General features: G+C 61.9%; 2 protein-coding genes across 4 annotated transcripts; one reads left to right on the top strand and one right to left on the bottom strand.

The window, feature by feature from the left end:
* Positions 1 to 5,082: 5,082 nt before the first annotated feature.
* Positions 5,083 to 8,630, top strand: IGFALS (insulin like growth factor binding protein acid labile subunit). The gene is made up of 2 exons (XM_075166063.1): positions 5,083 to 5,098; positions 5,652 to 8,630. Exons 1-2 carry the CDS (start codon positions 5,083 to 5,085, stop codon positions 7,460 to 7,462), a joined length of 1,827 nt encoding a protein of 608 aa, XP_075022164.1. The 3' UTR covers positions 7,463 to 8,630.
* A 385-nt stretch (positions 8,631 to 9,015) lies between these two features.
* On the bottom strand, positions 9,016 to 14,006 carry NUBP2 (NUBP iron-sulfur cluster assembly factor 2, cytosolic). Of its 3 annotated transcripts, none has more exons than XM_075165903.1 (7): positions 13,935 to 14,006; positions 12,688 to 12,806; positions 11,784 to 11,982; positions 11,292 to 11,446; positions 10,972 to 11,082; positions 10,579 to 10,648; positions 9,016 to 9,977 (listed from the first exon to the last, which is right to left on the bottom strand). In XM_075165903.1, the coding sequence occupies exons 1-7, from the start codon at positions 13,951 to 13,953 to the stop codon at positions 9,832 to 9,834; spliced, it is 819 nt and encodes a 272-aa protein (XP_075022004.1). In that variant the 5' UTR covers positions 13,954 to 14,006; the 3' UTR covers positions 9,016 to 9,831. The 3 variants fall into 3 exon arrangements, with proteins under 3 accessions (XP_075022004.1, XP_075022005.1, XP_075022006.1); XM_075165904.1 differs by having other exon boundaries at positions 10,579 to 10,623; XM_075165905.1 differs by lacking the exon at positions 13,935 to 14,006 and adding an exon at positions 13,491 to 13,901.
* Positions 14,007 to 14,141: the final 135 nt, after the last annotated feature.

The raw sequence follows: 14,141 nt of genomic DNA, 5'->3' as shown, positions 1-14,141 counted from the left end.
TAACTTCTTAGTGCCTGTCAAAGCTAAGAGGATGAAAGAGGGAGAGGGGCCACCCCGACAGAAGCTCCGAGCCGAGCAGAGTTTACCAGCTCCTCACCTGCTCCGGGCTCTTGGAGAAGATCCCGTAGCCCCTCGATGTGGATTTCACAAACAGCCATGGAAGCAAGACCCAGGGGCTGAGCTCTTTTGGGGCTCAAGGGAGAGAGAAGCTAACGAAACAAGCAATTATGTCTTCTTTTTCTGCAAAAGAACTTAACAGACCTGAAGTAATTTTATTAAGGTAATGAAAGTGCTGATGAGAATTCACGGTCTCTTCACACCCACTGCCAAGAAGAAAGCCAAATTCACACACCGCCCACAGCGCCGGGGGGCTCGGAAGTCTCTGGCGGGTGCTCCGGCACACGAAGGAGCTGAGCCGCAGCTCCGCTCCCCAGGTGCACACCGTCTCCCAGCCCTGCATGGGTCCCCGAGGACAGGCACTCGTAGCCCACACGGCCCGGGCACGCGTGCAGGCTGGCTCACGCCACTGTCCCAGACAGCCCCGGCCCCAGCAGCGGCGTGCCCGGACCCCGCGATGCCTGATTCAGGCGGGCAAATATCCCACCCCAGCGTGCCGGCAAAGCCGGGTGCTCCCTGAGCCACGGGGGTGCCTGTTTCACCTGGCAGATGGCAATATAAGACTAATTAACATATACGGTATTATTTATGCTCCTGCAGTGCCTGGGAGACCCTGGCAAAAGCACCTTTGTGGCAGGTGCTGTACCAGCACCAGAAATGACCGTGACTGCTTCTCTCATAGTTTGGAAATACAAAGCAAATTTTCTCCTGGACGACACCACAAATAGCAAAATTGGGCAGAAGAATGAGGTTTTAGGGTGTCATTGCAAACCAAAGTCTCCATCACCGCTCCAGAGCAAAACCAAACAAGAAATATACGTTTTGTTAACCCCACTAAAAGCTGAAATGCCAACTCTGTACCGAGTTTTTCTTTCACTCTTCTTGTCAAGGACACTTTTAACACAGCTGACGTGGTGGCAGGATCGCCAGTGAGCTCCGAGGTACGAAACTCTCACCCAGGACGCAGCTCTAAGATATGAAAACGCTCCCCAAATCCACAGCACCTCAAGAGGAAACCGGTTGAAGATTTCAAGCACGCAGCCCCCCAGACCGATGCCCGCTGTTTATTTTCACCTCTCCTCCAGCACCGGCCAGACCTGCCAGCCCTTGGCAGGGACGCACACCTCACTCCCCGGTGCCCTGGCCCTCAAGGCGAGCCCCGAGCGGAGCGGAGGGAGCAGCCGCCCGCCTTCACGCCTTCTCAGGAGGCTTCCGCAGGGCGCGCGTTAACACAGCGACTGGCTCCATCTGGCTTCCAGCGCCAGCAAAGTGAATTTGCATCCGCTCCTGGATCTGGCAGACAGGGATCTGCCGGGGCTGCCCGCCGCCGCGGGAGCACCCCCCGGTGGGCCCAAACGCCTGGGCAGCCTGGAGGTGCGGAGGCCGCAGCAGGCGCGGGCAGCTGCCACGGGCCGAGGCCTGCGCGGCGACACCTCTGGAGTGAAGCCCGGCCGCCGAGGGAGCGCAGGGAGAGCGGGGCGGGCAGAGCGGGGGGCGGCAAGGCCTCTCCCCGCCGCTGCGGAGGAGGCGGCCGGTGCCCCGGGCCGGGCCTAGTCAAGTACCCCCGTGTCCCGTTTCCAGGGCAACGGGCGCGGGCGCTTCCGGGGGAGGGCGGCCGGGTAGCAGCGCCCTCTGGCGGCGGGAGGCCAAGCTGCTCCAGCCCTCTCCGGCCGGGCCCAGCGCCCTGCACAGCTCCGCCGGGCAACCGGCTCCCGTGGCTACCACCCCCGCGCAACACACCCCCTACAGCCCATCTAAATCCACCCTCTCCCAGTTTAAAACCGTCGCCCCTTCTCCTGTCACGACAGGTCCTGGCGAAAAACCTCCCTCCGTCGTTCTTACAAGCCCCCTTAGGCGCTGAAAGGCTTCAGGAAGGTCTTCTCCAGGCTGAACAACCCAGCTCTCCCAGCCTTTCTCCCCAGGAGAGGTTCTGCCAGCCCCCTGACCACTTCCATGGTCCCCTCCGGACCCGCTCGGACAGGTCCATGTCCGCCCTGTGCTGGGACCCCGGAGCAGGACGTGTGCTGCAGGGGGGTCTCGCCAGAGTCGAGGGGGAGAATCGCCTCCCTCCGCCTGCTCACCGCGCTGCTTGTGATGCAGCCCAGGACACGATGGGTTTTGTGGGCTGCGAGCCCACGTTGCCGGCTCATGTCCCTTTTGTCACCCCCCCAGCATCTCCAGGTGCTTCCCCGCAGGGCTGGGAAGCGGGGCTGGGATGGGGCAGGCAGGGGGGACCCAGCGGCAGGCAGGGAGGGCCCGGCAGCAGGCAGGGGGGGCCCGGCGGCAGGCAGGGGGGATCCAGCAGCAGGCAGGGGGGACCCAGCAGCAGGCAGGGGGGACCCGGCAGCAGGCAGGGGGGACCTGGCAGCAGGCAGGGAGGGCCCGGCAGCAGGCAGGGGGGACCCGGCAGCAGGCAGGGGGGATCCAGCAGCAGGCAGGGAGGGCCCGGCAGCAGGCAGGGGGGACCCAGCAGCAGGCAGGGGGGATCCAGCAGCAGGCAGGGAGGGCCCGGCAGCAGGCAGCGGGGACCCAGCAGCAGGCAGGGAGGGCCTGGCAGCAGGCAGGGGGGACCCGGCAGCAGGCAGGGGGGGCCCGGCAGCAGGCAGCACAGGGGGCCGTGGCCGTGCAACCTCCGGCAGGAGCAAGGCCCCTCTGCCACATTCCCACCCCATCCCACCGGCCAGGTGCCCGCTGCTGGGACAGGCTCTCCCTTCCCTGTCCCCGTGTGCCTCCGACCCCCAGCTCCCAGGGACTCCCCTTTTCCCCCAAAACTAAGGGTTTGGGAAATTTCCCATCTATGCCTCCAGCAATGGCCTTGGCCACCCTGAGTCATGGCTCGGGGACGTCCTCGCCTCCCCGGTCCAACCAGTTTGGCCAGGCTGGTGCCGGTGACACGATTTCATGTGGCCGCATGGGACACCGGCGTGGTAATTAGCAGCCCCAAGAGCCGCCGGCGCTTCAGCCGCCTTTCTCAACTCCCCGCACGAGCCTGCTGCAGCCGCGGCAGGGCACGAGCCGACACTGGGAGATGCCGATGGGGACCTTTGCCAGCAGCTGCCAAAACCTTTTGCCACCACTGCCAGGTCCCCATCTCCATCGGGAGGGAGCTTGGTCCCTGCAGGTGTCCCCAAGAGAGTGGCACAAGCTGTGGGATGCCAGTGTCACACATTTTTGGTTCGGGATGATATTTGGCAACACCACCACCCGTGTCACATCCCCACTCCCCCCAGGGTCGGTGCTGGCCCTGCTGGTACCCAGCGCTGGCCTTGGGCCACTTGCCCTGGGTGGCCTGGCTTGGGGGGATGGACCAGGGAGCTCCCAGGGTCCCACCAGTCTCTCCAGGTCCGGCAGACCTGGCAGGGCCACCAGTGCCGGTGCCTCCCCATCTCGGCCAGCCCGAGCGACTGGGGACAGAACAGGGAGCCAGGGACAGCTGGTGGCATTTACCCACACGAAGGGACGGGGGGAGCTCCCTGGGGAGGGTCCTGCAGGCCTGGGAGGGCTGCTGGGGAAGGTAATGATTCCTTAGAGTTTAAATAGGTTTAAAAGCTTTTTTTTTAAAATGATTTTGCTGCTTTTCCTAATACCATTACAGCCTTCTCCATGGCAACCAGGTGGGGCGGCTCAGACTTTGGTCCCGGCCGGGGAGATTAGCTGCCGGAGCTGAAACGATGCGGGGGATCGGCTGGGGAGCTCCGCGGTGGCCGGGGCTGTGGACATCCATGGTAGGGACCCAAAATGAGGTCCCCGTGCTGGTTGGGGTGCCACGGTACACTGGGCAGGCACGAGGTCCCAGTGCGCAGGACGGGCTCGCGGTGATGCTGGAGGGACCGACCGTTTCACGGGGTCCGAGCATCCCCTGCCGCAGGCGGCGGTGGGACACGTCTGGAGGAGATGCCTTCAAGCAGGTTTAAAGGTGGAGACAGGTCTAGCTCTGCCCTGCGCCGCAGCCACATTGGGAAGGGATTTGCTTATTTACTTTCTTTATTTTCCCTTCACAGCTTGTTTGATATTTTCCCTGAAAGAGGGCTGTTGGAGGCAGGGATAAACCCGCTCCCAGCCGCAGGTAGGGCTCGTTTAAACTTCCCAAAGAGGTTTTGTGGGTTTTGGCTGGCTGGCCCATGCTGGTTCAGCTCTTTTTAGCTTCCAGATTGATTACACCTTGTGTCAATATGTGCTTAGCGCCTATTAGTGGGTGCATGGGTCTCCATCTCTCATTTCTCCCTTCTGATCTATAATTTCCCAGAAGAGAGGATTAAAAATAGAGGGGGAGGAGAGCAGTGCTCAGGGCCAAAAAGAAAGGGAGAAAACAGTGCTTGTGGGAAAGTTGGGTTGCAAGGCTGGAGTCTGGCCATCTCGCTCCGATGCCTCTTCCCGTGGGCACGGTCCCGCTTTGGCCAGTTGCTTAAAACTGCCCAAGTGAAGTGGCGAAGAGCTGAGCTGTGCCCTGGGGAGCTGGGGGAGATGCCAGGCTCCCGCAGAGATGGGTGAGGTGGGAGCGTGGTGGGGATGCCCATGGCGCGGGGCTGGTGGTGGAGAGCATCCCCGCTCCATCTCCACCTCGCCGACCAGCATAGGGGAAACCGGCCCTGGGAAGAGCAGCACCGGTGGGAGCTGCTCCATCCATCCCTCCATGCTCGCTGCCCACGCAAAACCCATCTCCGGCAGGACCACCCTCCCCCAGGACCACCATCCCTGCCATAGCCCATCCTCCTGGGCATCTCCTTTCATCCCCCTCCCCGAGCTGCAATAAAGGCAGTTACAGACCAGGGGGGAGAAGCAAGGAGCCCATCCCAGGTGATGCTCGCCCCGGCCACGCTGTCCCGGAGGCTGAGCCCGCGTCCCGTCCCAGCAGCGGTGGGGTTAAGCCTGGCCGGGCGGGCGGCTGGCCGGGCGTCAAGGTGGTTGCTCCATCCCTGCGCAGGGGCCGGAGAGCGGAGAGGGAGCGCTGCCCTGCCCGCCACCATGAGCGCAGGCAAAGGTAAGGCAGGGGAACCTGCCTGTCCCCGGAGGGACGGGCAGGGCAGGGGGTTGCAGGGGAGACGCTAAAACTCTGCTTCGCATTCAAGTCACTGTTAGCTTTTCTCTCCCCTCTGCTGCTAATAAGACATTTTGGGAGCCCCCGTGGTGCCTGGGGTGCTTGCAGGCACCCACAAACCTGGACGGAGGCTGCAGGGACGGGCAGGGGCCCCAGCACTGAGACCCCTCGGCTCCAAGGAAGAGCAAATTAATGGAGGGCGGCTGGAGAGGAAGGAGGAGAGGGGACCGGGGGCGTTGAGCTGGCCTTTCCCCAGGGGAAGGGAATATAGAGGGATGAATTCCATGCATCCGAGGGGTCTGAGCTGCGGCAGGAGTGGGGGACAATCCCACGCCCTCTCCCAAGGGCAGATCCAGCCTCCGAAACCTCCTGCAGCTGCCCGGGACTGACCCCTCCACCCACCCCAGCAGCACAGGCACCCGGTGAGGGGGGGGTCCCATGGGGCAACCATCGCCCCACGCTGACGGTGTCTCCTGTCCTCCGCGCCCCACAACAGGCGTCACCCTCCTGCTCCCCCTGGCCCTGCTGCTGGCCACCGCCTCCCAGCCCCCCGGGGGGGACAGCCCAAAGGACCAGGGGGACACAGACCCCCCACGCTGCCCCAGCCCTTGCGCCTGCAGCTTGGACGACTACAGCGAGGAGCTCAACGTCTTCTGCAGCGCCCGCAACCTGACGCGCCTGCCCGAGGACGTCCCCCCCAACGCCAAAGCCCTTTGGCTGGACGGCAATAACTTCACCCTGCTGCCGGCCGCTGCCTTCAGGAACCTCTCGGCCCTGGACTTTCTGGACCTGCAGAGCAGCCAGCTGGCCGCCGTGGAGCAGCACGCCTTCCACGGGCTGCGGAGCCTCTACCACCTCCACCTCGAACGCAACCGCCTCAAGCACTTGGCTCCCCACACCTTCCTGCACACCCAGAACCTCGTCTCCCTCAGCCTCAACAACAACTACTTCAGTAAAGTGGAAGAAGGGCTGTTCGCTGGGCTCTCCAACCTCTGGTATCTGAACCTGGGCTGGAACTCGCTTGTGGTCCTGCCCGACAAGGTCTTCCATGACTTGCCCAACTTGAGGGAGCTGATCCTGGCTGGGAACAAGCTCCCCTACCTCCAGCACCAGCTCTTCTGCAGCCTTACCGAGCTGAAGGAGCTGGACCTGAGCGGCAACGCGCTCAAGGGCATCAAGATCAACATCTTCGTCAAGCTGCAGAAGCTACAGAAGCTGTACCTGAACCACAACCAGATCAACGCCATCGCACCCCGCGCCTTCATGGGCATGAAGTCCCTCCGGTGGCTGGATCTCTCCCACAACCGGCTTGTCTCGCTGTTTGAGGACACGTTTCTGGGCCTCCTGAGCCTGCACGTCCTACGCTTGTCCACCAACTCCATCACCAGCCTGAGGCCCAGGACTTTCAAAGACCTCCAGTTCCTGGAGGAGCTGCAGCTGGGGCATAACAGGATTCGGAGCCTGGCGGAAAGGACCTTCGACGGGCTGGGCCAGCTGGAGGTCCTCAGCCTCAACAACAACCAGCTACAAGACATCAGGGTTGGGGCGTTCCTGGGGCTGTACAATGTGGCAGTGATGCACTTGTCTGCGAACTGCATCAAGGTCCTGCCCGATTATGTCTTCAAGGGGGTCACCAAGTTGCACAGCCTCCACCTGGAGCACAGCTGCCTCAGCAGGATCCAGGCAAACACCTTCTCCAGCCTCTCCAGCCTGCGGCGGCTCTTCTTGCAGCACAACGCCATCTCCGTCATCGAAGACCAAAGCTTCAGCGAACTGCACGAGCTCCTGGAGCTCGACCTAAAGCACAACAGGCTGAGCCACCTCTCACCCCGGCTCTTTGTGGGTCTGAGCAACCTTGAGTACCTCTTCCTCTCCTCCAACCAGCTCCTGGAGATCTCCCAGGACACCTTCAGCCCACTCCAGAGACTATTCTGGCTTGACCTCTCCCATAACCAGCTGGAGACACTGGACAACACCATCATCTCCCCCCTGGCCAACCTGCGGTACCTCAGCCTGAGGAACAACTCACTGGAGACCTTCTCGGTGGGCTTCCTGTGCGCCTCCTTCGCCCTGGAGCAGCTGTGGCTGGGGGGCAACAACTGGCATTGCAACTGCTCCCTGAAGGGCCTGCGGGACTTCTCCTTGCAGCACCCCGTGGTGGTCCCACGCTTCGTGCAGTCCGTGGCCGAGGGAGATGATGCCCACGTCCCTGTTTACACCTACAACAACCTCACCTGCCTCCACCCCCCGGCCGTGGCGGGCCTGGACCTCCGTGACACCACCGAGGACAGCTTTGCTCACTGTTGATGCATGCCAGCCCTTCCTGGGGGGATGCACCACGGACCCTCGCCTGCCTCCTCCCCAGCCCCATCCTGGGCTCCCTGGGGCAGCAGCAGGAGCTCCGGCTCCGCAACCACCCCAGTTTAGCCCAGTTTTGCCGCTGCCAGCTCCCCAGGGCAGCAGCAAGGAGCTGTGCCCACACGCTGCTGGACAATGACCCCAGCCGTTGGCAGGGGGAGATGGGCACCAGCTCCCCAGATGGGCTTTGCTGGCTTCAGACTGAAATACTTCAGTCCTTTAATATTTAAATAGCAGCCCCTGGGTTAGCGTGGTCGCTCCCGGCTCCTGTCGGGAACACGAGCATCTCTGGGATGGGGGAAAGCTGCACCCCGAGCCCAGAGCCCTCCCCATGGTGAGCGGCATCCCTGCCGGGGCCAGGACTCATCAGTGGGACAAAGCAAAGCGTCTTCCTGCTGAGAAAGCCTAAAAGCCCCCCTGAGCTCCCCGGTAGGTTTAGGGAAGGGCGCAGACGACTTGCTTTAATCATTCCTTGCACTAGCAGGTGTAGGCAGGGTGCAGAAAGCCGCCCACGTCACTTACCTGATAAATCGTAGCAGACAAATAAACCTTTGGAGCTATCGCAACCCATCTTGTAAGTATGTTTTTTCCAAAGCACGTGCCGCACCCAGCTGGGGTTTCTTATCAGAGCCCCTCCGGGCTCGCCGACACAGGGCGAGGAGCGCAGGCTCCCCAGGGTGCTGGAGGAGTTTGCAGCAAGTTTTCTGCAAGGCCCGGGTGGGTGACATGTGCGCAGGGAGGGAGCGAGAGGTGACCGACCATCCCGCAGAAGCCAACAGCCCGGTCAGACTCCAACGCTGCTGCCCGGCTCTCCAAATCCCAGATAAGTGACCAAAGGTCAGCCAAAATTTTACCGGAAAATTGCACGTGGGGAAACCTGGTCAGGTGCGAGTCCTTGCTGCGGGCGCAGCGGGAGCAGGGACAGATGCTCCTCCTGCTCTCCTCCAAGTGATGGCTGCCAGCTATAATCCAGTTTAGTGGAAATCTAAGATTTCCCTGTGTCCCCAAAACAGCACGGCGAGGGTGAGAACCAGCCGTGGAGACGGCACGCAGGCAGGAGGGGCTCAGGGTCCAGGAGGGAGGGAGATAAGATGCAAGGACACCACCTTCGTTTGCTTCCCCAGCTTAACTCAAGCCTGCAAGAGGAGGGGCAGGTCCCACGGGAGCAGCAGCTCTGGGGCCGTGGAAGGAGGTCCAAGGGAACAGGACACTGAACAACGAAGCAGGAACCATCTGGGGACACGGAGGAGCCCCAGTGTGGCAGGGGTGGAGAGAACAGCCGTGGCAAAGCGTCCTGCAAAGGACTGCCAGGGCCAGCTTTCAGCAGGACGAGGGACTGGCTGGATCTCGAAGCTGGTCTGGAAGGAGGGAAGATTTAGCTGAACCCCAGCAAGGAAACCGGGGGGAAGCAGGAAATACCTAGCGGTACGTGAAGTGCTCGTAAAACCAAGACTCACAGCGACAGTGAGGCCTGAAGCCATGGAAAAACAGAAGTCACAGACTTGGATTTTAAGAAAAGTATTTACTGCCTGGAACCTTTAAAAATATTCCTGAGTCACGATACCCCCCAGCAGACCAAAAAGGCCCTGTTTCCAGCACGGTGGGATGCAGACCTCAGACGGGTGGTAGATCTCCTAAAGACGTTTTCTCACGCGAAGCACACGCCGTGCCCTCATCGGCCCATCAGGAACCAGTGATCTGAGATTTCAGAGCAAGGTGGCCTGGCTTGGATCCACATCGGAGCATCCAGCAGGAACTCACCAGCCACTGAACCAAGTACCATATAATCCATCGTGCAAGGAAAGCGGTAGGAGAAGGCAGCAGCACACGGAGCCACGATCCAGATGATCGGTGCCGTTTGGGTTCATTGAGGGAAGAACAGTCAGTGGCGTTGGCCACTGTGGCCGCGTTGGGTGATGGCCAGAAGTGCCGCAGAGTACAAGATGCCGTGGACACAAGCTACAGCTCCCCAGACACCCGCTCAACGGCTGGCTGCGGAGGAAGGCGCTGCGTGCGTGGGGGTAGGAACAACCGCACCATCGGGGCAGAGCACCCGTGTTGAGAAGGCAAGGCGGCGGCTGCCGCTGTGCGGGCAGGAGCGCCTGCGCTGGGTCTCTTCAGATCCGGGGGGATGGAGCAGCGCTTCCCTTTTTGGACCACCGTGAGCAGCACCGACACTGTGCTCCCCCCCTCCCTCTGTCACCCCCCACTGAGACAGTTTTAAACATCTGCATCCCCCCCTTCCCCGCCGGCACGGGCTGCTGGCGGTGCTGCCAGGCCAGGGGCTCAGCCGGCAAGAGTCCAGCTCCATGCCCTCCTCAGGAGCTCGGCTGCAACGTACCATCCAAGATCTGCTGGGTGATGTGAGTCAAGGCAGGGAAGGCAGAGCTCTTGGGAAACTCTTGGATGAAATCTCTGCCTTCCTCCAAGCTCTGGCTGAGTTGGGGGTCCAGAGGAACAGAGCCTGTGGGAAAGGAAGGAGGGGGAGAGTGACGGCTTGCTCATTGCAAGGCAAAGGCCTGGAGTCAGGATTAAAGAAATACCCTCTCAGAGTCACCTCCAGGAGAAGCGGTAGGAAAGAGAGCAACCACCAGCCTCACTGAGCTCTCCAGGAGCTACTTCTCACCCGCAACCGCTTCCTCTGGGTCCAAGACCCCACCACAGTGCTTCATCAGAGACACTCTCCCACCCTGGTCCCACCCCTGACTGGAGGAGTTCAGCCCTCAGCCCCCATTTCTCAGGGAGGCTCCGGGGCATTTCAGGATGGCTCTTGTGCAGCTTCAGGCTCGCTTACTCTGTCACCACAATACCAGCAGCCAGAGCAGGCTGCTGATCATCACCGCCTCTGCCCCAGTGGGGCCAGATGCTCACTCTGAGCCGTTTGGATGGCAGAGAAGCAAAGCAAGAACCACACTTCACCTCTTACTGGGTGCCACGGGCTCACAGGGACCCCGAGCCCAGCCTGCCTGCCCCCGTGACGCTGCACCCCTCTGCTCAAGCACGCCCGCAGCACCACACAGACATCACCGCTAACCACCGAGAGCTCTGCTCAAGAGGCCACTCACCTAGGAAGGGGACCCCAGCATGCTTGGCCAGCTCCTCACCTCCCCCTGTGGAAAAGATGTTTGTGCACTCCTGAAGGAGGAAGAGCAAAAGCAGTGAGTCATAAACCCCAGAGCCCTGCGCGACAGGGCAGGCGCTGCCTGCACGTGAGCAGAGCCAGCTCCCCTCCACCTTCCAGCCCCAGGGTACTGCCTTTGCCCCTGCCCTCCCCCAGCTCTCTTTAGGAAAGCAGAGCCAGTGACTTCTTCCAAAGCTGACACACAGCAGCCGGTAGCTTTTCGTCTCACAGCATCGCCCTCGTGGTATTTGCCGATTTTCCACCCGAGGCACCGCATCTTACAACACCCCATCGCGAACAAGAACCCGCGCTAGCCCAGCGGTCCCAATAAACTCACCGAACAGTGCGGGCAGACGAAGCCGCTCATGTTCTCCACGATGCCGAGAACTCGTAAGCCCGTCTTCTTACAGAACGTCAGCTCTCGCCTTACATCTCCTACAGACACGGCCTGCCGGGGAGAGCAGGGGAGGTCAGAGGTGTCCGTCTCTCCAGACGGACCGTGGGTCTGAAGCAGGCACGCATCAAATGAGAGGCAGATGTGTAGAACGAGCAGCCATGTGCAAACACCCACCCTGGGGTGCATATTTCTCCCCAAACCATGCCCGGAGGCAGAAGCCTGCCCAGGAACTCCAGTTCAGCCCCAGCCGGCTGCCTTACCTGGGGTGTTGTGACCAGAATTGCCCCAAGTGGCTTGTAGGGCCGCAAGGCCTCCACCGTGGAGATGTGCTCGTCGGACGTGCCTGGTGGCGTGTCCACGATGAGGAAGTCCAGGTCCCCCCAGGCCACGTCAGCAACAAATTGTTTGATCAAAGCTACGGAAATAAAAGGGACAGAAAAAAAGACCAACCAGCAGGTTTCAGCAGATGCCCTGGGAGCTGTGGGCCAGGCGGGGCGGGGGTCGGGAGGCACCCTGGGTGACAAGGGCCCAGGGAGAGACAGCAGGGCTGTCTGTCAGCACAACCCGAACTGCACTCTCCCCATCCGAGTGATCTGAACCCACTCCTGCAGAACAGGAGCCTTGTCTTGCTCCAAGGAACGACCTGCCCAGAAAAGCCTGGCCCCCAGCAGGAACAAACACCACCTCCAGGAGGGTTTGCAGAAGGTTCCTAGCACTGGAAGGTGGCCACAAACAGCAAAAACCAACCGTACCGTTTTTCTTGGGTCCTCTCCACACCACGGCATCATCCGGCTTCTCCAGCAGGAAGCCGATGGACATGAGCGAGATGCTCTTGTCTTGGTCCACAAAGACGGGGACCCAGCCGCTGTCGCACTGGTGCACGTCATTGTCCTGCACCCTGAACATGCGGGGTATGCTGGGGCCACACAGGTCCACGTCCAGGATCCCCACCTGCGGGCGATGAGGCAGAGCCCTTCAGACAGGGCTGAGCACAGCGGCACACCCGGCCGTGCTCCCTTCCCTGGGCGGGGGGAGGCAGCGTCCGAATTTTGACTGCTTACAGCACTTTACAAAATGGACTCTAAGCTCAGCAGCCAGATTTTCAAAGAACTGCTTTAAAGTTTGACTGCCCTCCCTGGTCGCCATCCCTCCGAGAAGCATCTCCCAGGTGTTCCCCAGGGACTCTGGGGAGATCTTTATGCCAGACACCTGTCAGGATCCAAGTGGCATTGGCTGCAGAGCCTTTAAAACACAATCCTCAGGGAATTCCGCCTGTCTCATGCCCCCACAGTTCCCCTTTGTCCCCATCGTAATGCCGTCCTTCAGCTCACCCGCTTCACTCCACAAAGGGAATGTGTGTTAACACCACAAACCAGCAAAGTCATTTCTCAGTGCCTCAGTTTCAAAACCAACAACAAATCTTGGGTGGTTTTAGTCTCTTGGATGAAAGGGAAATGAACTGCAGTTACCTGCGCTGGATCAAGCGAAGACAAAAAACAATCGCTTGAGCTGCTATCACAAAGAGCATTTTCACACACAGAACCCATACGCTGCCCGCACAGGACACAGGCGTACGTAACGGATGAGCAAAACCCAGCCCAGCTGGAGGTCGGGAAGGAGAAGACAGAGCTCAGCAGCCCACAGACCCTCGCTCACCTTCTTCCCGGAGTGCCGCAGCGACAGAGCCAGCTGGGTGGAGATGGTGCTCTTCCCCACGCCACCCTTCCCGGAGAGCACCAGCAGGATATGCCGCACCCCGGCCAGGTTGCTTCTCTCTGGGAGGAACGATAACGAGGTGTCAGTCTCTAACAAGATCAGTAATGAGGCACCACGGTCTCTCCTGATACAAGCCGGCAGCACCTGACTGGGCAGCGCAGGGACACGGGTCTCTGCTGAGGGTGACGGTGGCTGTCACTGCCCCAACAAGCCTGTTTTAAGTGTAAGGGAAAGGGAAGGAAGAGGTGGATGTGCCACAGCCCTTTTGCCATCAGAAAAGGGACAATAAGAGCAACGGCAGTAAACATTCTGCGGGAAGTAAAGGCTTTGTCCTGATGACCTAAGCGGCAATTGGGCAGCAAAGCAATAAACACCCACAGGGCCTCGTCACGCCGAGCCCACGCCAGGTTCGGGCCGAGCCCTCTCAGGGATGGCTCGGAGGCTGCCGGTGAGGTCAGGCCCTTGGCGTTTCCTCCCTCCCCGCCACACGGGTTGCCTCCCCCACGCTCCTCTCCCGCCGTTCCTCGCTGTGTTGTCGGCACCGCTCGGGCCCCCGCTTCGGGCTCAGCCGCCACGTCCCGTCAAGGCGGAGGTGAGAGCCGAGAACGCTCGGGGCCGGTTCCCGGGGCCGGGGCTGCGCAGGCGGCGGGTGGTCGTACCGGGCGCTCCGGCCGCAGCCGAGCGAACCCACCCACCCGGGCCCGCGTTCCCGGGCGCCCCGTCACCGCCGGCCACTGATTCACCGCACCGGGCCCGGCCCGCCCCCGCGCTGCTCCCGCGTCACACCGGCACCGGCGGCATGGAGCCCGCACGCACCATGGCGGACCTCATCCGCACCTCCACCCACGGTAACGGCTCTCGGCCCCGATAAAGGGGAGGGGGGGGAAGAAGGATGGCAGGGAAGGAGGGAGACGGCCCGGTGACACCGGCAGCCCCCCGCCAGGCCCGGTTACTCGGCGCTCCGCCCAGCGGGAGCCAGGCCCGGGCCTCCAGCAAGGCCCAGCGCCACCCCCCGGGAACCGGGCCCCACCGCCTGCGGGCTCCCCTCACCGGGAGCCGGGCCCGACCCCCCGCCAGGCGCGGTCACCGCGGGCGGGACGTCCCCCGGCAGTCGGGCTGGGCCCCGCGCTAGGCGCGGTCACCCCGGGATCCCCCCGCCCCACGGGAGGCCGGTTGCGGCCGCTCACCCCCTGCCGCCTCCTCCATGCTGCTGCCCGGCACCGCCCGCTTCCGCCTTCCGCCGGGTTAAAACCCCGCCCCCACCGACTGGCAGTCGCCGCTCCCAATCGCGAGCCGCGTGCTCACCGGGATCCCGCCTCCTCAGGCTCCAAAGCCAATCTAACCCTCTGGCTTCCCCTCCACCAGCCAATGGGCTTAGTGTTTTCCCTCCGCGA

Source organism: Calonectris borealis, chromosome 16 (assembly GCF_964195595.1).
Source record: "Calonectris borealis chromosome 16, bCalBor7.hap1.2, whole genome shotgun sequence".
Classification (NCBI taxonomy): domain Eukaryota; kingdom Metazoa; phylum Chordata; class Aves; order Procellariiformes; family Procellariidae; genus Calonectris; species Calonectris borealis.
This window is presented reverse-complemented; position numbering and strand designations above follow the sequence as displayed.